Below are 26875 nucleotides of genomic sequence, written 5' to 3'. Positions count from 1 at the left end.
TCCTGCTTGAACTACTGAGGTAAGTGAACAAAGATTTGTTACTTTTAGTTTGTTATTTTAATTGACCAACTCAAAAACTGGCATTTCTCTCTCAGACAGATTGGAGCAGCAAGCAGGGTAAGTGAAGCTCAATGCCTTTTTGGAAGGCACACTTTGGGATGTGCTTAGTAAATCAGTGGGACATTTCTGGAGTGATGTGGGAGAGGGTACCATAGGATCATTAGCCAGAGTCTGAGAGCCCCCTGGGGCAGCCAGGCCAATGTGCTTTGGACAGGGCTAGCAGACCACACAGGGTGCTCTAGGAGAGTGCTATTTTATTTTTATAGGCTTTTCAGTTCTGAGGGGGAGCAAAGTTTCTTCTCTTTAGACCTCGATTCATTGGCCGAGACACCTGCTGGGTCAACCAAATTAGAGGTTCACCAGCGGGGCTCTGAGAAAGCTAGGGAAGCAATTTGTGGCTACTGCTTACGGTCCACCAGTGATGGGATCTCAAGTGGTGGGAGACCCTGCATGACCCAGTAGCAAAAGAAATCTTAGAAACCTGGTAGTTTGCCTCCATATTAAAGGGATTAATCTTGTTAAACTTGGTGAAGGAGAAGGTCACACACACTGTTGGGCCTGTCACTACAAAACACCTTCTTTAGAGAGTCTTGACAGCAGTCATATTGGCTGAGGAGGTGGAAGAAAAGTGGGGAATAAAAAAAGCAAACATCTGAGACTCTCTCCTTCCTCATCTGGGTACTATTTTGGCTCTGACAGGATGACCAATCTGTGATGAGTTCTCTACCACTGAAAAACATGTTTGCATCACCACTGCAGAAGTGACAGTGTCCCTCTGTGCTACGCTGGTGGTCCCAGGGTCTACACTGATAGAGTGAGGAGAGTGAGATTCTTAACCAGACTCAGATTTCTTGATTCATTCATGCCACCCTTGCTAGATAGGTATCAAGCTCAAGTAAGCCTCCTCATAAGGTCAGGTCATTTGGCACTAGACAATCTGGATATTAACTGCCAAACTGTTGGACATGGAATAGCACCTACTGCCAAGGTAGCAGTGACTGACCAACAGTAAAAGCAATGTGAAAACGGTAATCAATAACCTACTCCTGGACAATCTAGACCTAGATCTCTATAAGAGATCTATGGGTGAATATCCAATAACGAGGTGTCAAAGAGGTAGGCTGATGGGCTCACTACCAAGGAACTCATGGCCTGGTAGTGGGCCAAGGGATGCCTGAAAGGAAGCTGAACTGGGGTCCACGCGGGGATGACCCCTATGACTAATACAAGCGCTATTGCTCAGCTCTTTCCATTGAATCTTGACATAAGACTGAGAGCCCACCAACCTTTATCAAGAACTCTCTGCTTTCAAAAATGAACAAGACTATGAGTTAGACCAAGTCCCTTTGTCCTCAGTAGGAACATGAGGACCTATGCTAAGGTCAGAGTTTAATGGGGAGGTAGGAAAGAACTGCATTTCTTGGGTCTTTTGGATACTGGGGCTATGTGACTGTGATCTCAACTCCTGACACCAGCATGATGGAGAAACACATCATGTTCACTGGGTAAGGGTGAGGGATCTGGGTAAGGGTCCCGGGTCATTGGGTCTGAGGCCATAACCAATGGGATCCTTACCCAGATCCAACGATGGGTGTTTCCCTTTAGATCACTACAAATTTCCATTGTTATGGCCCCACTAATATACGTTATCATTACTATAGATGAACTGTCAATGTGAACCCCTGCTTTGTATTAACTCCTGACAGGAATTGCTGCAGGTAGGGCCATTTTAGTTGGCATGTGTTAGACTGTGAACCTATCCAATTACCAGTGCCTAGTGCTTTTTTCTCCCCAAATACCTACCTGGGGAAGAAAAATGACTGCTTCATGGAGTGAAAGTTCTCCATGAGACTATTTAACTATTCAATAACTCAGTCAACTTGTGCCCACAGCTTTAGATGCAGAGACTCATTCAATATACACAGCTCAGTGTCATAGTGTAGCCCTTACACCTACGGTATCTGACATTGTGACTGTGATACAGGCTATTGTCTGAAGTTGAGGGAACTTGGTATGCAGCAGTTGATATAACGAATGCCATTTTCAGCCTCCCTTTATTGTGGATGATCATGATCAGTGTACCTTTTTGCGGGTTGGTCTGCCATACACCACAACCATACTTCCACAAGGCTACCAAAATTCTCCAAATATCTGTCATCAACACAAAAGTGATGATATGGAAACATCCCACTCTCAGAGGGTGCAACAGACTTCTACTCTATTGATGACATTGTCTTAGGGCCCAACATGGGTACTATTAAACAAAGACTGGATGCCTCACAGACCCACATATGGCAACTCAGTGGGGTCATTATTATAGAAAAGGTAGTTATCTGACACCATAATAAAATTCCTGAGCATGATCTGTAAGGGTCATGATATCTCATTCCAGAGAAGTGTGCCAAGCGTTGGTCCTCTGTACTTCCACAAATGAAAAGAAGGCCTAGCAATTGGTGGGACCATTAAGCAACTTACACTGTCACATTCCCCATGTATGGTCCGTGATGGCACCTATCTATGGGGTAACTAGAAAGGCCGCTTCCTTTCAGTGGGGTCACGACCAAGAGGATGACATGGAGATCCTCAGACAGGCCACCAGGCTGCCCTTCCCCACCCACCCCCTGCCATTTGCTCTTTGAGTTACAGAACTCAGCAACATTTCTGTTTACCAGTTGGAGGTTGTGGCAGAAGACCCCTGACATAGGTCAGAGGCACCCCTTTGGGCTTTCAAACCCATATCTCTAGGAGTCAGCTGAAAGGTAAACACCCTTTAAGAGACATTTACTGACCTGTTATAGGGTCTTGGTAGATACTGAGTGGCTGACCTACGACCAAGGGATCAGAAATACCAACCAAAGGGTATGAATAATTTTGCCTTTGTTCTCTAGTTACCTTATGGTGTTCACACTCTAAGTCAAGGTATAAGATTTCTATAAAATACATGTTCATGAACCAAAGAAAAATAATCTTCTGCTAAGTTTAATTTAAAATAAAGTTATCTATAATTATTATACTTACTATTGAGTCTTTCTCCTTTAGAAGGTCTTTGTTTCTTTACTTCCAGTTGAGTTTCTGACATTGAGTCTCCATGCTCAAGCACAGGATTTTCATCTGGTACTTTATGATGAGCTACATAAAGAGAGGCATTTAGTCCAATAAAAGGAAAAACAGATACACTGTTTGATCCTATACTTCCAAGTTATTGACAAATGTACATCAGCATTTTCTCACATTTTCAAAAGTTATATGTAAATTACTATAATGCTGGATTGATATGAAAATGGTGAGAAGAGTTTTAATGGATGTGTACTGAAACTGTCTCATCATTTCATTAATATTCATAGGTTTCAAATATGTTCCAGTTTGGTCTCCAGTTTTCTTAACACTTTAGGTTAAAACATAGTCATAAACCAAACCACGAAAAGGTATATGCACAAGATTATTCATTACAGCATATCTGCAATTGTAAAATACTCAAAACCACTTACATGTGGAAATGTAGGAGACTGGTTCCATAAACCAAGGTATATACTATAAACTATGGTAATATCAACTATGCTGTACAGTATGGTCCAAACAACTGTACATACAACTGTAAAAGGAATGAAAAAGATCCCATAAACTAACATGGAGGAATGTCTAGTATATAATGTTAAATGAAATAAAAAACTGATAGAATATCTAGTATATTATCTTTTAGGAAAGAACAAAAAGAAAACAACAAAAAGATAGAAAGACAGATAGTTACCTTTACAAAATGAAACATAAGAAAGATAAACCAGAAAACAAAATAGTTTGTAACCAAAGACACTGCAGACCATGCTCACTGAATTATACTCGATGACTACTGTTAGTGCTAAGTCTGTCCCTGGCATTGATAAGACAGCCTATAATGCAATGATTTTTTGAGACTCATTTTTAATGAAAAAGAATGTAAAGCTCTCAAGATTGCTTTGCCAGTGACCTGAGGAGACCAGTTAGACTGGGGTACTTCTCCTCTATCATTAAGGAGGTAATCTGTTGCTTCCATGACCCAACTATTGTAAATAGTGTTGCAATGAACAATGGCATGCATGTGTCTTTTTGAATTACCGTTTTTCTCTGGGTATATGCCCAGTAGTGGGGTTTCTGGGTCATATGGGTAGTTCTATTTTTAGTTTTTTGAGGAACCTCCATACTGTTCTCCATAGTGGCTGTATCAATTTACATTTCCACCAACAGTGCAAGAGGGTTCCCTTTTCTCCACACCCTCTCCAGCATTTATTGTTTGTAGATTTTCTGATGATGCCCATTCTAACCGGTGTAAGGTGATACCTCATTGTAGTTTTGATTTGCATTTCTCTAATAATTAGTGATGTTGAGCATCTTTTCATGTGCCTCTTGGCCATCTGTATGTCTTCTTTGGAGAAATGTCTATCGACAGACAGAAGAATGAATGGATAAAGAAGACGTGGTACATATATACAATGGAATATTACTCAGCCATAAAAGGGAACGAAATTGGGTCATTTACAGAGACGTGGATGGACCTAGAGACTGTCATACAGAGTGAAGTAAGTCAGAAAGAGAAAAACAAATATCGTATATTAAGGCATATATGTGGAATCTAGAAAAACGGCACAGATGAACCTGTTTGCAAGGCAGAAATAGAGTCACAGATGTAGAGAACAAATGTATGGACACCAAGGGGGGAAAGGGGGGGTGGGCTGAATTGGGAGATTGGGATTGACATATATACACTAATATGTATAAAATAGATAACTAATGAGAACCTGCTGTATAGCACAGGGAACTCTACTTCACTTCGCTGTACAGTAGAAACTAACACAACATTGTAAAACAACTATACCCCAGTAAAAAAAAGGAGGTAATTTGTGAAACTTGGTGAAGAGATGTGTGACAACAGACTCCCTCTTTCAGAATGCTTTGACAGCAGCCACTCTGCCCAAGGAAGGGGGGAGGGCAATGACGTGAACACTTGATTCCCTCTCCTTCCCCAGCTCCTTTCTCAGGTTTGGCCCACTTATGATGAGTTTCCTGACACTGAAAAAAGGTGTTTTAACCACCCGTATAACCATCTGGAAGGTGCCTGACAAGCCACTCTGATGGTCCTTTGGTTCAACAACAAGCAACAAGAACAGTAGACGATGAGACTGGTAACCAGACTCAGATTTCCAGTGTCATTTGTGCCACCTTTGCTGTTTTCCTAGTTCAATTAAACCTCCTTATAAGGTGATGTCAATTGGTTTACAAGACAATCCAGATCTTCACTGATAAATTTCAGGGAAAGGAAGAACCAGCAACAGGTAGATATCATTTGGCCAGTGAAGAAAGTGACCTAAAAATGGTAATCAGGAACCCACTTATGGATGACCTGTTTAAGTGGTTTCCCAAGGAAATCTCTGGGTCTAGTTACTCAACAACGGGAACTCACAGAGAACACTCATGGACTCTCCACCAAGGAATTCATGGCCAGGTAGTGGTCCATAGGTGACCCAACACACAGACACTCTAGAGTCCAAATGATGATGACATCTATGACTAACACAAGTGCTCTTCCCTCTGCATTTCCCAGTGAATCTTGAGATGAACCCGAGACACAATCCCCCTGCCATTACTTTTACCCAACCTCTCAGTTTTCTATATAAACAAGAACTAAGGCTAGACTAAGATTCTTATCTCCCCAGTTGTGATATGAGGATATGTGCTAAGGTTCAGTGGAGAGATAGGTGAGAATTGCATATCTGGGCCTTTTGGACACTGATGCACATATGACTAAGATCTCTATAACCACGGACACTACGATGAGGAGAAAACAGATAATGCTCACTGGTTTTTGGTCTGAGCTCACCAAATGGGATCTTTATCCAAATCCAACTATAGGCATGTCCCTACACGCCACTAAAAATCTCCATTGTTATGGTTTCCATTACTGAATGTATTATTGGTATAGATGTATTTTCTCTGTGCATCTCACCCCTAAGCCCTGATGGGAACTACTGCATTTTAGGGCCATTTTAGGGGGGGCATGTGGAAAACCAGTGCCTAGCACCTTTACCATCCAAAAACAACTCATTGCCCTTACTGCTGAACTTAATGAAACAAAAGTTCTCCATGAGGTTATTTCTCCATTCATAAGCCCTTTCTGTGTAAGGCCTTGGGTGCCTAGAGACTCAATTGATTATCGTTGGCTCAATGCCATAGTACAGCTCCAGACACTGGCATCACACGGTCCTGTGACCTTCACAGAAGTTTACTGCTCAAGGTGAGTCAAGTAAGTATGTAGCAATTGATATCACAAGTGCCCTTTTTAACATTCTTGTTCACACAAATGGCCAGGATCAGTTTGCCTTATGTGGAATGGGTTACAACATACCTTTAATGTCCTTCCACAAGCCCGTGACCTAGAAAAAGCCCTGCTCCAAGATCGAGTACTAAAACTTCCACTATATTGATGACATCCTCCACTAGAACCAGATAAGAGTACTACCCAACAAGGACTGGATTCTATCATGACCCACATGTGACAGCACAGCTGGGTCATTAATGTAAACAAGGTACAAAGATCTAATACCCAACTGAAATCCCTGGGGGCAAAGCGGAAAGGGGTACACTGTCACTCCAAGCTCCAAGGAAACTAAGTTTTCCTTCTCCACCCCCCCCCCAAGATACAAAGGAAGCCAAGCTTTTTTCAAGCACTCCAAAGAGCCAAGCTTATTTCTGTCTCTACCACAACAAACACAAAGGACACTCAGTGTAGGTGTGTGTATGAATATCTGTATGTATATGTGCATATATATGTATACATATGTATATATAGGAGTTCAACTCCAGGCCAAAATCCTGCTTGATTTTGCAGGTCCAACCATAGACAATTACAAGGTCTCTACCTGAAAGTTCTCATGGGGGAATACTTCTCACCCCACACCAAATTTGATGCATACCCAGTGAACTTTAGACACTGGAGATAGTTGCAGTGGAGGACTAAGACCCATCCATACCATGTTCTTATGCATTCTGGATTCCTATACAGTTGTCTCCATCAGAGGCCTCCTTGTGAAAGGGGGAGGGGTCAGCTGATACACTGTACTTTTCAGGTGCCTCTGTGTAGACCACTTTACTGGGGGAACCTAAAGATACTTTCCTCAGTTACTACACAGTATTCAGGACTTTTACACTCCTAGCCATCCTACATCAATATCCACAAGGTTCCTGAGGTCATAAAAGGGCAAGAGCCTTTTGTTTGGGGCTCCTTCAGATATGAGATAATCTTCCGCCAATCCCTACTCCCATCCGCACTGATACATCTGACCCTTGCCTGGTTTGGTTCTATGGGGAAAATGAAACACTGGTGGAGCTGGGGCCCTTTCCTGTTTAGACTCTTGCTTATACTATTATAGGAAGTACATAAAAGCTTAACTGTTACTTTCAGTTTGGTTTGCTATCTTAACTGACCAAGTCAAAACAGGCAGCTTTCTCTGACAGATTGGCATAGAGAACAAAGTAGTCAATAAAGTAAAATTCCTTTCTGTAAGGAGCACTTTGAGAGGTGCTAGTGAGACTCTTTCAGGGCATACTGCTGGATCATTTGCAAGAGTCAAAGGGTCCCACAGGGCACATCATCAGTCAGGCTAATGTGTCTCCAGAAGTACTAGTGGACACCATGGGGCTCTCCAGGAGAGTACCGTCGTATTGTCTATGTGTAACTATACTCTCATTCTTCCAAGCCCTGGTGGCAATTACTGCACTTAAGGCCATGTTAGAGGAGCATAAGAAGATTGTGAACCTATCTGATTACCAGCACCTAGTACCTCTGTCTCCCAAAAATCTGCCTGGGAAAGAAAAAGGAAAAACTGCCCTCTTTACTGAGCTTAATGCAGCAAAAGGCTCCTTGAGACTATATCCCTATTCAATAACTCACTTGACTTGTGTACCTGATCTTGAGTTCACAGATACTCAATTGATTTTGGCTGTTCAATCAATAGGACAGCCTTGGCATCAGTGGTATCTGACAGTGTGACTGTCGTAGTAACTTGTCCAGAGTGTGGGAACTTGTTATTCAGCAATTGATATCACAAACGCCCTTTTCAGTATCCCTCTGAATGGGAATGATTCTAGTCAGTTCATCTTTATGTGGAATAGGTACAATTCACCATTCATATCCTTCTACAAGTCTACCTGAATTTCCTATCTGTCATCAATGTTTCAAAGCCTGGAAAATCTCCAGATTTTCCAGAGGAGGGACTAGCCCTCTACTCTACTGATAATGTCATCCTATTGAGTCCAGAGAATGGAGCTGGACAACAGCCCAACAAGGGCTGGACACCCTGCTGACACACAGGTGGCAACTTGCTGGGTCACTTTTACAGAAAACATACAAGTACGCAAGTGAAATTCCTGGGCTTGATCTGGGTATGGAGTCTCATTGTCTCATTCCATGGCAGAAGACTGGCTTTGATCCTCTCTGCTCCAGCAATTAAAAAGGAGGCCCAGGGACTGATGGAACTCTTCATCTACTTGAATTCTTAATGCCATCCATCTAAAGGGTTACAAGAAAGGTCATTGCCTTTCAGTGGAGCCACAGCAAGGAGGATGACCTGCAAGCCCTCCAACAAGCCACCTAGGCTACCCTTCCTTTTGGCCCCTCTGATCCATTTTGCCATTTGAGTTACAGATCTCAGCAACTATCTATTCACCAACTGGAGCTTAAGGCAGAAGGACACTGCCACAGGTCAGAGGCATCTGTTGGGGTTTTAAATTCATCATCTCTAGGAACAGCTCGCTGAAAGGTACACACTCTTTAAGAGACAATTGTTAGTCCAATATTGGGCTTCAGGGGATACTGAACACATGACCCATGACTGTGAAACAGTCTCAAGACAACAAATTCCGACCAAAAGTTATCAATAGTTTTGCTTTTGTTCTCTAATTATCTTAGGGCATTCATACTTTACGTCAGTGTAAAATTTCTATAAGAACATGCCCAAATAGGGTTCCTGGAGTGGAGATGTCCATGCTTGCTCCGCTTCCCCCACTGCCCCCACAGTTTAAGAGCGTACAGCATCATTTGAGGATGGCTCAGGAGCATGACAAGCGGGGCCCCCCTGTGGTGGCTTATTACTGTTGTTTGTATGCAATGCAAACAGGAATGAAGGTTGATAGTAAAACTCCTGAATGTCGTACATTTTCACCAAAGCTAATGGATCAGTTAGAAGCTCTTATGAAACAGCTGGGTGATAATGGAGCCGTTACTCAAGAAATAGTTGGCTCTGCCCATTCGGAGAATTACGCTTTGAAATGTTTTTGTATGTAGATAATGAAGATCATGCTGAGCGATTTCACAAAAACAAGATCAAGTCCTTCTACACTGAAAGTCTTTTAATAGATGTCAAAATAGCGTTTGGAGAACTCACTGATGAAAACGTGAAACACAGAAAGTATGCAAGGTGGAAGGCAACATATATTCATAATTTTTTAAAGAATGGAGAGACTCCTCAAGCAGGGCCTGGTGGGATTGAACAAGATAATGATGTTGAAGAAAATGAAAATGCTGGAGCAACCTCTCTACCCACTCAGCCCCTCAGCCGTCATCTTCAACTTATGACCCAAGCAACATGACATCAAGCAGCTTTACTGGAATACAAATTCCTCCCGGTGCCCGCATTCCTGCTAATACCCCAGAAGAAGTTCCTCACAGCACAGGTGTAACAAGTAACACTATCCAGCATACTCCACAGACTATTCCGGCCATTGATCCTGCACTTTTCAGTACAGTTTCCCAGGGAGATACCCAACTAACATCAGAGGACTTTGCTAGACCTCAGAAATACTGCAAATAACTCTAGCAGAGCTTTGCAGTATGAAGATGTCAGCACTGCAGTGCAGAATCTACAGAAGCCCCTCAAGTTACTGACCACAGGCAGAGAATGAAGCCTTTGTAGAACAGATCCATGCATTTTTGGCTTAAAGAACTAACAGTCCATTACTCTATCTTCAGCCTATCAGAAGCACAGTTTTAAGGAAGACTTCAGTTCCACTGACTATAACAATAAAATCTGTGTCTGTGTATCAGATTCCTGTTGAAGCTTTCATCAACAGCCTCAACCAATTTTCATTGTCCATTTAGTGGATCCAGTAATCTCTGGGTATACACAGGGCTGATGTGAGCAAGACCCTAAAAATGTCCACTGAACCCTGCTTGTTCAAAAAATGAAAACACACTTCTATAAAATATACTGGGAATCAGCTTTGTATCTTAATCTAAATACATTAAGGAATTTTTAAATTCATAATTTGGACAAATACACCATATTACTTTGCTATAAAATTCTAAATTTAACTTTTAATAAAGATTGCAAGAATATTCTAGATTAGAGGTCATGTTTTATTTTCCTCAGGACTTATGAAACAGATATGAACATCCTAAATTGTTAGATGAATCTGAAAGAGATTATGTTTAAGTTTCTATTTATATTCATATTAATTATAGCTACATTAAAAGTTAAAATGTTCATGGAAAGAAATATAACAGGGTAAACAGGTAGAATCAGTTTTAGATGTAAGAATAATGTTGGTTTCCCAATTGTTTTCCCTTATCCATTGGCGCTTAAGGTGAATTGGTATTTGCTTCATAGGCAGTTTGACTGCATGTATCAGAGAATGAAAACAAGACATTTGCAGTAATGCCTGGAAACTTGGTGCTTTGAGTTAAGGTTCTCCTCTGCTACTATGGAATGGATTCCATAGAGTGTATAGCTATAAATGATGCAGATTTTAAGAACATAGATTCTCAGTTGATAAGTTAATAAGTTTTGCGAGGAATTATGGATTTACTGTGTCACCTGCATTTGTGCTGTGTAAAAAATAAATACAAGGATTCTTTTAACTAGTTCAAAAAAAATATGCCCAAATACATATTCACGAATCAAAGAAAAAGGATCTTCTAATGAGTACAATTTAAAATAATTTAAAGTCATCTATAATTATTATACTTACTAATGAGACTTTCATCTCTAGAAGATTTTTGTTTCTCTGCATGCATTTCTGTTTCTGACTTTGAGTCTTGATGCTTAAACATAAGATTTTCATCTAACACATGATCATGAGCTACATAAAGAGATACATTTACTGCATTAAACTGAAAAACAGGTCTATTGTGAAATCCCTATATATCAAATTTATACACATGTTTAGCAGTATTTTCTTTCATTTTTATAAACATAAAATATAAGTAAATTACCATAATGCTAGACATGACATAAAAATTGTGAGGAAAATTTTAATGTGTGTAAGACTCACTGTTTCCTAAATATTTGTTGGCATCAAATATATTTTGTATTAGTCCCTACTTGTTTTAGATTATTATAGCTTAGGTTAATATATACTCATAGACCAAATAATGAAAATGTGTATGTAAAGGTTATTCATTACACCATATTTTTAATTGCAAAATACTCAAAAGCACCTAAAGGTACTAGCATGTGAGATTGGTTGAAAAACAAGGTACATACTATAAATTAGGGTAATACAAATTATGGTGTATGATGTGGTACAAAGAGTTACACATAAAGCTATAAAAAGATACTTATAACCCAACTTGGAGGGACTGCTAGGAGATAGGTTAATTGTAGAAAAAATGAAAAGAGAAGGTATCAAGTATGGTATCTTTTAGGAAAGAAAAGAATGGGAAATGAAAAGAAAATATAAGATACTTACCTTTAGAAAAGGAAATACAGGAAAGATAAACCAGAAAACAATGTAGTTGGTCACCTAAAGTTGCATGCAGAATAGGACACAAGGACTACTGTTAAATCTAAACATGTCCCGGGCAGTGATGACATCCTCGATGCAACAAATGTTTCTCATATTTAATGAGAAAGTAGGTAGAGCCCTCAGGATTGCTTTGCCCAGTGACCCAAAGAAACCAAAGAGATTTGGATAGTTTGATTCCACCACAAAGAAAGTAATCTTGTTAAAATTATTTAAGGACAGAAGCACTTTTCTGGTGTGTTACTGCAGAACCCCCTCTTTCAGAACATCTTCCACGGCCACTCTGCCCAAGGAGGATGAAGAAGGAGGTAGATGGGAGAAATGTCATGTACACCTGAGACCTTCTCCTTCCTTTACTAGCTATTATTTGCTCTTGGACTGGTTTGGTCCAATCGTGGTGAGTTCTCTGACACTGGAAAACTTTTTTGGTCTACTCTTACGGCCACCTATAAGGGGCTCTGCAAGCCACCTGATAGTTCCTTGATTTGACAATGAGAAGTAAGAAAAGTAAATGATGAGACTGTTTACCAGACTCAGATTTAAGTTCATTCTTGCCACTCTCACTGGTCACCTGTTTCAAGTAAACCTCCTTTTAAGGTGATGTCACTTGGTTCATGGCACAATCCATGTGTGAAATGAAAAATTTCCAAGCAAAGAAAAAGCAGCTACTGGCAAGACACTAACTTTTCACTAGTAGTCAGAGTGATGTAAAAATGGTAATTGGGTACTTACTCCTGGATCACTGGGTTAAGGTCTTTCCCAAAGACATCTGTGGGTCTTGTTATCCAACAATGGGTCTCAAGGAGGAGACTGACAGACTCTCTATCAGATATCTGTGACTAGATAATGGCCACTGGGGGCACAACAGAGTCCACATACTGACAACTCCTATGACTAATATAAATAATATTCCTTCCAACCCTCCCAGTGAATCTTGACATGAAATCAGAGTGCATCTCTCTACTTTTATCCAAACCTCTTAACTTTAAAAATAAACAAGACTATGAGTTAGGCCAAGGTCCCTATGTCCTCACTGGGAACATGAGGACATTTGCCAAGGTCACAGTTCAATGGGGAGGTGAGGAAGAATTTCATTCCTTGGTCCTTTTGTACCAAGATGAGGGAAAACAATATATATATATATATGTATATTTATATAGTCTAAGTGTACATCCTTAACACCCCATTCTTATCCCCAAGCCATGATCATAAATACTACAACTGAGGCCATTTCAGTGGCTCTGGTAGTCTGTTAGGTAGTCTGAACCTAACAGTCTACCAGTACCTAGTCCCTTTGACTACCAAAGCAACTCCCTAGAGGATGAAAAGAGACAGCTTCCTCATTACTGAGCTTAATGAAGCAAAAATTCTCCATAAGACTATTTCTTCATTCAGTAGCCCCATCTGGCCTGTGGATTAGGCCTCAGGTGTATGGAGATTCAACTGATTATTAGAGGCTCAATGCAGTCACGCAGCTTGAGCACTAGTGTTACCTGAAATTATGACAGCCATAGAGGCTGTGGCCCAAGCTGAGGCAAGTACAAAGCAACTGACATTACAAATGTCTCTTTCAGCATCCTTGTCCACAGGGATGATCGGGATCGGTCTGCCATACGTGTAATGGGTTGCAACGCACCTTTAATGTCCGTTCATAAGGCCGTGACCTGGAAAAAGTCCCACTCCCACATGGAGCCCTAGCCTCCCCCTATATTTACAATAACCTCCACTAGGCCTAGGCAAGGGAATTACCTAACAAACACAGAAAGCATGTGGACTTACATGTGACAGTTAAGTCTGGGCCATTAATACAGAAAAAGTACCAGGACCTGGTACCCAAGTGAAATCTCTGGGAGTAAACTGAGAAGAGGCAGTATGTCTCATTCCATAGGAGACAACTGCCAAGCTTTAGTTCTTCTAAGCCCCCACAAACACAAAGGAGGTGCAAAGATTGGTGGAACTTTTCAGCTACTAGTACTTTGACATTCACCATGTGGTCATCTTGATGGCATTTGTCTATTAGGATACCATTTTTTGTCTCTACCTTTGAGTAGGACATGGCAACAGGATGTCCTAGAGGCCCTCCAACAGGTTTCTGACTCTGTCCATCCCCTTGGCCCCTCTGATACACATTTGTGTTTGGGTTACAGATCTCAGCAACCTCTCAGTTTGCTGATTAGAGCCTATGGCAGAAGGACACTGCCAGAGGCCAGAGGCACCCATTAGGCTTTTGGTACCATAGTCACCTGGAGTCAGATGAAAGGTACAAACCCTTTAAGCGACTACTATTGGCCTGTTATAAGGTCTTGGTGAATATTCAGTATATGATCCATGGCCATGAAATAGTCTTATGACTAGAAATACCAACCAAAAGTTATGAATAGTTTGGCTTTTATTCTCTAGTTATCTTGGGGTATTCACACTTTAAGTCTAAGTGTAAAACTGCTATAAAATATATGCTTAAATACTGATTCATGAACCAAAGAAAAATATCTTCTGATCACTTTAATTTAAAATAATTTAGGGAGTGACATCAGCAAAATGGCAGGCTAAGAGATCGCAGTCCCGTAGCCCACGGAAACACTGATTTAACAATTCATGGATGAAATACATTTATGAGAGCTTCAGAGTCCACTCAAGAAGTTCCAGCATGCTGGTGGAACATAACATCCTAGATAGCTGCATTAAAAAGGGTAAGAAGAACAGTTTTGTTTTACCTATGTCACCCCTCCACCAAGTCAGCACAGCTCAACACAGAGAGATTCCCTCACCCACAATTTTTCCCATGGGAGAAAGAGAGAGGGAAGTGAGTATAAGGCTCTCAAAGCCTTTCAGGGTGCTGCCTGAGAGGCCCACTTCTATCTCACCTTAGTTAGAACACTGAAGGAATCAACATAGCTGGATTGTCTGTGGGCAGCTAGAAAAAAGACCTCAAATAAAAAACCTAACTTTACACCTCAAGGAACTAGAAAGAGAAAAATAAACTAAACTCAAAGTGATCAGAAGGAAGGAAATAATAAAGGTTAGAGCAGGAATAAATGAAACAGAAAACAGAAAATTTTTCTAAAATTTTAGCCCATTCATGAATGGGCTAATCCCAGTCATGAGGGCTCCATCCTCATGACCTAAGCATCTCCCCACTCCTAATACAATTACATTGGACATTAGGATTTTAACACATGAATTATGGGGGGGACACAAACATTCACCGATAGAAACTTCCCAATTCATTTTATGAGGCCAGCATTACCTAGGTACCAAAGCCAAACAAAGACACCACAAGAAAATGACAAGCCAATATCCCTGATGAACTCAGATGCAAAAATTCTCAACAAACTACTAGCAAACAATTCAATAGCACATTAAAAAGATCATACACCATGACCAAATTGTATTTACTCTACTCAGGTAAGGATGGTCCAACATCAATCAATGTGACACATACACCACATTACAGAGCAAGGGATAAATATTACATGATCATCTCAACAGGTGCAAAAAAAAAATCTGAAAATATTCAATACTTTTTCATGATAAAAACTCCCATAAATTAGGAATAAAAGGAATTTACCTCAACCCAATAAAGGCTATATGTAGAAAATCCTGAAGACTCCACCAAAAAGCTGTTAGAACTAATAAATGAATTCAGTAAAGGTGCAACATACAAAATCAATATAAAAAAATCAAAAATCAATTGCATTTCTATACACTAACAACAAACTATGAGAAAGCGAAATTAAGAAAATAATCCCATTTACAATGACATCAAAAAGAAAAAAATAAATTTGACAAAGGAGATGAAGTATTCATACACTGAGACTATAAAATATTGATAGAAATTAAAGAAGACAAAAATAATGGAAAGATATTCCATGCTCGTGAACTGGAAGAATTAATATTTTTAAAATGTCCACACCACCCAAAGCAAGCTATGGATTAAATGCAATCCTTATTAAATTTCCAATGGCATTTTTCACAGAAATAGAACAAAAAAATCCTAAAATTTGTATGGAATCACAAAAGATCCTTTATACTCAAAGCGATCTTGAGAAAAAAGTACAAAGGTGGAGGCATCATACTTCCTGATTTCAAACTACAGCTGACCCTTGAACAACATGGGGGTTAGGGGCACTGACTCCCTTCCCACCTACACAGTAGAAAATCCACACAGAATTTTACAGTTGGCCCTCTATATCCATGGCTCTGCATCCACAGATTCAACCAACCACAGATTATATAGTACTGTAGCATGTATTTACTGAAAAAACTCTGTGTATAAGTAGACCCATGCAGTTCAAATCTGTGTTGTTCAAGGGTCAGTTGTGTATTACAAAGGTACTGTAATCAAAACAGCATGGTATTGCCATAAAAATGGACATATAAATCAATGGAAGAGAACAGAGATTCCAGAAATAAACCTACACATATACGGTCAATTAATTTATGACAAATCAGCCAAGAATACACAGTGAGGAAAGGACAGTCTATTCAATAAATGATGTTGGGAAAACTGGACAGCTACATGCAAAAGAATGAAACTGGACCACTATCTTACACACACAAATCAATGCAAAATCAACTAAAGACTTGAATGTAAGACCAGAAACCATAACACTCCTAGAAGAAAACATAGGCGGTAAGCTCCCTGACATCATCAGTCTTGGTGAAGACTTTTTGGATTTGACACCAAAAGCAAAGGCAACAAAAGCAAAAATAAACAAGTGAGACTGCATCGAACTAAAAAGCTTCTGCACGGCAAAGGAAAACATCAACAAAATGAAAGGCAACCTACAGAATGGGAGAAAATATTTGCAAATCGTATATCTGACAAAGGGTTAATATCCAAAATAAAGAAATAACTCATACAACTCAAAAGCAGAAAAAAAATTTGATTAAGAAATGGACAGAGGATTTGAAAGGACATGTTTCATTACAGGTGGCCTACAGGTACATGAAAAGTTTCTCAACATTATTAATCGTCAGGAAAATGCAAATCAAAACCACAATGAGATACCACCCCATACCTGTTAGAATGGCTATTATCAAAAAGACAAGAAATAAGTGTTGGTGAGAATGTGGAGAAAAGGGAGCCCTTGTGCACTGTTGGTGGGAAGGTAATTTGGTGCAGCCACTGTGGAAAACACTATGGGAGGTTCCTCAAAAAACTAAAAATAGAACTACCTTACAATCCAGCAATTCCACTTCTGGGTATTTTTCTAAAGGAAATGAAAACACTAATTTGAAAAGATATCTAAACCCCCATGTTCACTGCAGCATTATTTATAATAATAATATAATAGCCAAAACATGGAAGCGACCTAAGTGTCCATGGACAGATGAATGGATAAAGAAAATGTAGTATACATATATACAGAGGAATATTATTCAGCCATAAAAAAGAAGGAAATCTTGCCATTTGGGACAACATGGATGCATTTTGAGGGTACTATACTAAGTGAAGTAAGTAGGTGAAAGAAAGACAAATACTGTATGATCTCAATTATATGTGGAATTAAAACAAAAACAAAACCAATATCAAAACTCATAGAACAGATTGGTGGTTGCCAAAAGCAAGGGGTAGAGGGTAGGTGAATGGGTGAAGGTGGTCAAAAGGTACAAACTCGCAGTTATAAAATAAATAAGTACTGGAGATAAAATGTACAGCATGGTGACTACAGTTAATCATACTGCATTGCATATTTGAAAGTTCCTAAGAGAGTAGATCTTAAAAATTCTCATCACAAGAAAAAAATTTTAACTATATGTGGTGATAGATGATAACTAATTGTTGTGATATTTTTTGTAATATATACATATCTCGAGTCAGTATGTTGTACATCTGAAACTAATGTTATGTGTCAATTATGTATCAACAGAAAAATTAAATTACAAAGGATAAGAAAAGGAACTAAAACTGAAACTAAATTTAAAGAACTGAATCTACTGAAGGAAATAAGAAAGCACTAATGCAAGTAAATCATCAATATAGTATTTGATGTACACCCTCACTCCTGGGCAAAAGAGTAGAGGGGTGAACTGTAAACAAATCACAAAATCTTTTTCTTCTTTTTCAACTGTAAGTTAAGATGTTTATTGGAGAATTTATTTTTTTAATTTATTTTATTGAAGTACAGTTGATTTACAATGTTGTGTTAATTTCTGCTGTACAGCAAATTGACTCAGTTATATATATATATATATATTTCATATTCTTTTCCATTATGGTTTATCACAGGATACTGAATATAGTTCCCTGTGCTATACAGTAGGACCTTGTTGTTTATCCATCCTATATATAATAGTTTGCATCTGCTAATCCCAAACTCCCAATCCATCCCACCCCCACCCTCCACTCCCTTGGCAACCACAAATCTGTTCTCTATGTTTGCAAATCACAGAATCCTTTTAGTAGATTTGTTTTTCTAGGGTTCTACATTCTGAAATAATTTTAGAAGCATTGTAAGATAGAGAAAATGAGTAAATGTACTGATGTTGATCAGAGTCAGATTCACACTGTGGAAGGAAGGATATACACACCGGAAATAGAGAAAGATAAGAACAAGTCCTGAGGGGAGAGAATGAAATTGAAAGTGTCTTTGAGAAACCATGATTTCTAAATATGTCTGTGAATATGCATATACACATATATGTGCACATGTTTATGTATATAAGCGTATGTGAGGATGACTATATGGATATGTATATCCATATATGTATATCATGTGTACCTGTATGTGGACATGCATATGTGTTTACACTGAGGCACTGACAACATGCCAAAATCTTCTGCGTGATCTGTCAGGCCCAACCTTAGACAATTACAAAGGCTTGATCTGGCAGCTGTCATGGGGGAAATCTTCATACTCCACACAAGACTTTGAGACATAGCCAGTGCACTGCAGACATTGGAAATAGTGCAGTCATGGACTAAGGCCATATGTGCATTCTTAGTCTGAGTGCCTCAATTCTGAAGCATTCTTATGTGGGGAGGACTCAGCTGAGACCCTGTACATAGACCACCTTTTCATTGGACCTTGTAGACATTTTTATTATCTCTGACTCTGTTTTCAGTACTTTTGCACTCCTCCTAGGCCTCCCACTTCTACCTCCTCTCAGATCTACAGAACAGCAAGAACCTTTTGTTTGGAGCTCCTTTGGTTGTGAGATGATCTTCCCCCACCCCAGCCCTGTCAGCACTGATGTATCTGACCTTCATCCAATGACGTTCTGTGGGGGAAAATGGAATATTGGTGTGGCTGGGAACCTTTCCTGTTTAGACTCTTATACTATTACAGTAAGTGAATAAATGCTTAAATTTACTTTCAATTTACTTGCTGTCTTACTTGACCAACTCAAAAACTGGCAGCTCTCTCCCTGACAAGTTAGCACAGTGAGCAATGTGGTCAATGAAGCACAATTCCTTTCTGGAAGGAGCACTAGTGAGTCCTCAGGGCTCTCTAAGGGGGCACTACTGACTCATTTGTTAGAGTCTGAGGTTCCCACAGGGCACATGACCATTCAGGCCAATGTGTCTCAGGAACTGCTGACAGACTGTGCAACATGCTTTAGGAGAGTGCTATTTTATTGTTTACATGATCCTTCTATTTTAATAGTCCTGTTTTGCTGGCCAAGATGCCCAGTGGGTGGGTCAAATTAAACATCAAACAGAGGGATTTTGACGAAACTGGGGAAGCAATTCCTTGGCTACTTACAGTTTCATCAATAATGGGATCAAAAGTTGTTGGTGACCCTGCATGCTGAGTTGCACTCAATGACTACTGTTAGATCTAATGCTCCTGGAACTTATGTTCAGCCTTTGCTATAGTGGTTACTGCGATTCGTGATTTAATGAAAAGGCATGTAGAGTGCTGAGGATCACTTTACCCAGTGACCTGAAGAGACCTTATAGACATGGGTCGTTCATCTTCACATTTAAAGGAGCATCTTGTTAAAGAAGTAATCATGTAACCTTGCTGGGTTGCTAATACAGAAACATTTCTTGGAGAGCCTTGACAATGGCCACATTGCACAAGGAGGTGGCATAAAGGAGTATGAAAAAATACAGACATCCAAGAATCTCTCCTTCCTCAGCTGGGTACTGTTTTGGATCCGATAGATGGCTCATCCTTGCCTTTGTAAAACATGTTTTAACTATACTTGAAAAGGCAATAGTGACTCCATGAGCCACCCTGGTGGTGCCTAAGATATACACTGAGGGAATGAGGACAGCAGATGATGAGATTTTTTTTTTTTTTTTTTTTTTTTTACCAGATTCAGGTTCCTAGGTTCATTTGTGCCACTATTGCTGGACATCAAGCTCAATAAACATCCTAATAAGGTCAGGGCAATTGGTCTACAACACAATCTGGACCTTAACTGACAAATTTCTGGACAAGTAATAGTGAATAATGCCAAGATAGCAATGAATGACTGACCAGAAGAGAGAATGATGTAAAAATGGTAGTCTAGTAACCACCCCAGACCATCTGGGCAAAGGTCTTAAAGAGATCAAAGGGTGTGTTACCCCCAAAACAGGGTCTCAAAGGAGTAGATTGATAGGCTATTTATCAAGGACCCAAAGGCCAGGTAGTGGGATAAGGGAGGCCCAACAGGCCACTACTGTGGCCTATGACTAACACAGGTGCTATGTTTCTGCTTTTCCCAGTGATCCTTGCCATGAATCAAAATGCTCTGCCAACTTTTACCAAGACTTTACGGCTTTCAAAATAAACAAGACTATGGGTTAGGCCGGACCCCATATATCCAGTGGGAATGTGAGGACTTATGATAAAGTTAGAGTTCAATGGAGATGTGCAGAATTGCATTCCCAAGCCTGTGGGACATGGGTGCATAGGTGACTGTGATCACCACAACCTGACACCAGGATGAGGAGGAAACTGATAATGCTGAGGTGGTACTCCATGGCCACCACCAATGGGAAACTTACCCAGACCCCACAACAGTGTACCCACTCAGGCCACCTCAAAATTCCATTGTTATGGCCCCCACTGTTGAATGCATTATTGGTATAGAAGTATTGTTTACATGAACCCCTACTTGCATTCACCCCTAAACCCTGATAGAAATTACCACTTTAGCAAGACAAGTGGAAGACTGTGAAACTACTCAACTACCAGAATCTAGTACTTTGTTCCTCAAAAACAAATGCCTGAAGAAGAAAAGTAAATAACTGTCCTTACTGATGAGCTTAATGAAGCAGAAATTCTCCCTGAGACTGTTTCTTCATTCAGTAGCTCAGTGGACCTGGGCATATGTCCTTGTGTGTGTAGAGACCCCAGTGATAATTGGCAGCTCAGTGATGTAGTCCCCAGGCACTAGTTGTATCTGATATTGTGACTGTCATGGAAGCTACTGTCTATAGTGAGAGAATTTGGTATTCTGTAATACACAGTGCAAATACCCTATGCAGTATCTCTGTCCACATGGATGATTAGGATCAGTTTGTCATATGGGGAATAGATTGCAATGCCTCACTAATGTCCTTCCATAAGGCTACATAAATTCTCCAACCATCTTTCATCAAACAGTCATGACATAGAAATGTCCTACACCCAGAGGGAGCGCTAGCCTTCCAGTCTATTGATGACATCATCCAAATAGGCCCATACAAGGGCACCACTTAACAAGGACTAGACATCCTACAGACCAATATGTAGCAACATGGCTGGACCATTATTACAGATAAGACATAGTTACCCAATACCTAACTGAAATCCCTGGGCAAAATCTGTGAGGGGCACAACATCTCATTCCAAAGGAGAAGACTGCCAAGCTTTGACACACTCTACTTGAACAACTGAAAATGAGGCCCAGCTACTGGTGGGACTATTTGGATACTTGCACTCTCATAGTCCCCATGTGTGGTTCTTGATGGCATCCATTACAACCACTACATCCATTACATCCATTACTATTAGATTACTTCAAAGGCCACTCTTTTCAGTGGGGCCACAACCAAGAGGATGCACTTGAGGCCCTCCACCAGGCCTCTCAGGCTATCCTTCCCTTGGGGCCCTCTGATCCTCATTTGCTGTTTGAGTTACAGCTCTCAGCAACATCTCTGTTCACCAAGTACAGTCTGTGGCAGAAGGCTACTACCATAGGTCACAGACAGACACCCTTTGGAGTTTTGGACCTATAATCTGCCAGTCTGCTAAAAGGTATGCATCCTTTGTGAGAAAATTATTGGCCTATGATTGAGCCTTGGTGTCTGAGTATATGACCTATGGCTGTGAAATAATATTACAACCAGAAATACCAATGAAAGTTATGAATACTTTGACTTCTGCTCTCTAATTTTCTTAGGGTATTTACAACTAACGTCAAAGAAACTATAAATGTTGCATAAAATATAATCTCAGATGCATATTCATGAACCAAAGAAAAATATCTTCTACTGAGTTTAATTAAAATAATTTAAAGTTATCTGTAATTATTATACTTATTAAGGTATATTTTACCTTTGAATGTTCTTTGTGTATTTACTTGCATTTTTGTTTTTGATATTGAGTCTTGATCCTCATAGAGAAGATTTCCATCTGGTACTTCAAACTGAGCTACAAAAAGAGAAGCATATAATCAAATAAATAGAAAAACAGATCTATTGTGAAGCCCTAACTTTCAAATTTATAACAAATGTACAGCATAAATTCTCATTTTTACAGAATTATAAGTAGATTACCATAATGCTAGATCTAATATGAAAAGAGAAGAGTTTTAATGGGTATATATTGAAACTGTCTCATTATTTCATTAATAATCCTAGGCATCACATGTGCTTTCTATCATTCTCTATATTTCCTATGTAGGACTTTTATACTTAAGTTAAAACTTAATTATAGAATAAAATATCAGGAAGATGGAGGACTAGGAAGTTCTAGACCCTCATTACCCCATGGAGACACTAAGTTAATAATAATATACAGACCAAAATACCATTATGAGAACTCTAGAAACCAGTTAAGAAGCTGCATCACCCAAGTGAATTACTGACCAAGAAAAACTGTACCAAAAAGGGTAGGAAGGGTCATGGCATTTTGCCCAGCTTAGTTAGCCCCACCACCTCCCTGGCACAGTGTGCCACAGTGTGCCACAGTCACAAGGAAGTGTCGCAATTTCCAGATCCTCCATTGGGATGAAAAGAGTGAAACTTGCATCCAACTTTCTGGCATGTCTAGGCACTGCCTGAGTCACTGGTTGCTGTCTTGCCTGATGTGGAAAGCTGATGGGGACAGTTCCATAGTTAGATACCAGGTTGGAGGCTGCTGAAAACAAAGGCAAGTGCCGTCACACATTAGAGCTGCAGGGGTTATGAAGTTCTGCAAATGATGGAGGAGCAAGAGATTACAGGTGGAGGAATACAATAGAAACCAAAACAAAAAGCTCCTGAGAAGAAACAGGAGAGAGCCTCTTAGGGAAATTAGGAGAGTTAAAAAAAAGTCATATATACTGAATAAAAGAGTACAAACAAGCCCGGAGAAGATACATCCCCAGAGAAGGTTTGAGAAGTATCAGAACCTCCATGTCAGGCTGATTAGTCAAGGTGTTCCCCTGTATCTGAAAAGACTGAGAGAGATAGCTATGTTTTCAAATTCCCAAATCTCAACAAAATATGACAAAGCATACAAAGAAACATGGAAACATGTCCCAATCACAGGAATAAAGTTCCAGAAACCAACCCTAAAAAACCACAGGTCTGTGAATTACCTCACAAGGAATTTTAACAACTGTCTTAAAGATTCTCAATGAGCTGAAAGAAATATAAACTAAATGAAATCAGGAAAATGAAGCATGAACAAAATTAGAATATCAACAAAGATATAGAAACTAAAAAAAAAACAACTCTGGTGCTGAGCAATATAACTGAATTGAAAAATTCACTAAAGGGGTTCATCATCAGACTTGATCAGGCAGAAAAAAAAATCAGCAAACTGGGAGACAGGTCATGTGAAATCATTGTATCTGAGGAGCAAAAAGAAAACAGAATTAAGAAAAGTGTAGAGAGCATGAAGGATTTATGGGACCCTATCAAGTGGACCAAGATATGCATTATGAAAGTCCCAGAAGAGAAGAGAGAAAAAAGGGAGCAGAGAGTTTATTTGAAGAAATGACAAAACTTGCCAAATTTAAAAAAGAAATGGATATACAAATTCAATAAGCTTTATAAACTCCAAATAGGAAAAACCCAAAGAGACCAACACCGAAACACAATGTAGTCAAACTGTCAGAAGTCAAGGAAAAAGAGAAAATCTTAAAAGAGGCAAGAGAAATACAATTTGTTATGTGCAAGGGAGCCTCTATAAGATTATAAATGAATTTCTCAGAAACCTTGCAGGCCATAATACAGTGGGATGATACTTTCAGAGTGCCAAAAGAAAAAAACTGTCAACCAAGCATATGATATTTGGCAAAACTGTCCTTCAAAACTGAAGGGGAAATTAAGACTTTCACAGATAAACAAAAGCTGATGGAGTTCATACCACTAGACCTACTCTGCCAGAAATACTAAAGGAAGTCTTTCAAGTTGAAATGAAAGGATATTAGATGGCATCATGAAACTGTATGATAATATAAAGGTTTTGGTTAAGGTAAATATATGGACAAATGTAGAAACCTATATTACTGAAATTTTGATGCATAACTTCCCTTTTAATTCTTACACAGAATTAGGAGAAAAAGCATAAAATAACTATAAATCTATGTTAATGGGCACACAATATACAAAGATGTAATTTGTGACACCAATAAATAAAGTGAGGGGAAAGAGCTTTAAAGGAGTACAGTTTAGTGACTGAAGTATGTATGTGTTTGAAGTTAACTTGTTACCAGTATAAAATAGATTATTGTAACCACAACGAAAACATTTATAGACTATTCATGTTATGGATACATGTTTGTATCCCCCAAAATTCATATGTTGAAGCCCTAACCTCCAATGTGATGGTTTTGGAGATGGGGGGAGGGAAGTAATTAAGGTTAAATGACATCATAAGGGTAAGACCCTGATCTGATGTGATTATTGCCCTAATAAAAAGAGACACCTGAGCTTTCATTCTCTATCTCTCTCTCTCCATTTGCACACAAAGAAGAGGTCATGTGGGTACACAATAGATGGTGGACACTTATGAGCCAAGAAAAGACATCTCAGAATGAAATCTAACTTACTGGCACCTAGATTTTGGACTTCACCTACAGAACTGTAATAAATAATTTTCTGTTTTTTGTTTTTTAAGTGACCCTGTCTATGGCTTTCAGTTATGGCAGCCTGAGAAGACTAATACACAAAAGGAAATAAATGAGAAGAGAATTAAAGCATGTCACTACAAAAAAAAATCAATGAAAGACAAAGGAATAAAGTAAAATAGGAAATGAGGAGCAAAAAATTATGAGACATACAGGAAAAAATTAACAAAATGGCAAAAGTAAGTCCTTTCTTATCCAATTGTATGCCAACTAGTTGGATAACCTAGAGAAATGGATAAATTCTTAGAAACACACAACCTACCAATGTAAGTGGGTTAAACTCCCTGGACACAGAGTAGCTGAACGTATAAAAAATAAGACCCACCTATAATGCTGTCTACAAGAGATTCACTTAGGTCTAAGGACATATACAGACTGAAAGTGAAAGGACGGGAACAGATACTCCATGCAAATGGTAACCAAAAGAGAATAGTGATGGCTATACTATAATATCAGACAGAAGACTTTAGTCAAAACCTGTTAAAGAGACAAAGTAAGACATTATATAATAATAAAAAGGTCAATTCTCCAGGAAAATGTAACATTATAAATATAAATATAAACATTATAGTGTTTATATATATAAACATATATTCATCAGACATGAGAACTCCTATATACATGAAGAAAACATTAACCAGATTGAATGGAAAAATAGACCATAAAACAAAAATTGTAGGAGACTTCGATACTTCATTTTCAATAATGGAAAGAACAACCAGAAAAAAGATCAATAAGAAAATTAGAGGATTTGAACAACACTATAGTCCAATTGGACATTATAGATATATGCAAAAAAAACTCCACCTAACAACATCAGAATACATTTTTCTCAAGTACACATGGAACATTCTCCAGGATACTGATATTACACAAAATAACTTTTCTGATCACAATGAAAAGAAACTAGAAATTAATAGTAGCAGAAACACTTGAAAATCCACAAATATGTGGGAAATATAAAAATATATTCTCAAAAAAACCAATGGGTCAAAGTAGAAATTACGAGAGAAATTAGAAATTATCTTGAGACAAATGAAAATGAAAACACAACATAACAAAATATATGCAATGCAATGAAAGCAGTGCTAAGAGGGAAATTTATAGCTATGAATGCTTACATTAAAAGAAGAAAGATCTCAAATAAACAACCTAACTTTACAACTCAAGGAGCTAGAAAAAGAAGATAAAACTATACCCAAAGCTAGCAGAAGGAAGGAAATAATAAAGATTAGAGCAGAGGTAAGTGAAACAGAGAAGAGAAAAACAATAAAGAAAGTTAATAAAACCAGGAGTTGGTTTTTTGAAAAGACCAACGAAATTGAAAACATTTAGTTAGATTAGCTAAGAAAAAGGGAAAAGACTCAACTAATTAAATAAGAAATGAAAGAAGAGGCATTACAACCAATGCCACAGGAATAAAAATTATTATAAGAGAACATTATGAACAACTGTATGCCAACTAACTGAAATACCTAGAAAAAAATGGATGAATTCTAAGAAACACAACCTACTAACTGAATCATGAATAAACAGAATATCTGAAAGAATGGTAACTAGTAGATTAAATCAGTAATCAAAAACCTCCTGACAGGTAGAAACCCAGGACCAGACAACTTCACTGCAGAATGCTACCAAACATTAACAACAACAACAAAATTAACACTAGTCCTCATCAAACTCATCCAAAAAAATGAATAGGAAAACTTTTAAACTCATTCTATGAAGCCAGTATTAACCTGATACCAAAGGCAGACAAAGGGATTATATGAAAGGAAAATTACAG

At 38.9% G+C, this 26875-nt stretch overlaps 1 protein-coding gene and 1 pseudogene across 1 annotated transcript in view; one reads left to right on the top strand and one right to left on the bottom strand.

Moving 5' to 3' along the window:
- CCDC7 (coiled-coil domain containing 7) overlaps positions 1-26875 on the bottom strand; it is a 285426-nt gene that overhangs the window by 88711 nt on the left and 169840 nt on the right. Inside the window, exons 20-22 of the mRNA XM_061181406.1 lie at positions 22308-22403; positions 11056-11166; positions 3079-3189 (exon numbers count right to left, since the gene is read on the bottom strand). Coding sequence (XP_061037389.1) covers positions 3079-3189; positions 11056-11166; positions 22308-22403 — 318 coding nt within the window. The remainder of the gene's footprint in view (positions 1-3078; positions 3190-11055; positions 11167-22307; positions 22404-26875) is intronic.
- On the top strand, positions 9068-9990 carry LOC133084839 (vacuolar protein sorting-associated protein VTA1 homolog; annotated as a pseudogene).

This window comes from Eubalaena glacialis, chromosome 2 (assembly GCF_028564815.1).
Source record: "Eubalaena glacialis isolate mEubGla1 chromosome 2, mEubGla1.1.hap2.+ XY, whole genome shotgun sequence".
Taxonomy (NCBI): domain Eukaryota; kingdom Metazoa; phylum Chordata; class Mammalia; order Artiodactyla; family Balaenidae; genus Eubalaena; species Eubalaena glacialis.
This window is presented reverse-complemented; position numbering and strand designations above follow the sequence as displayed.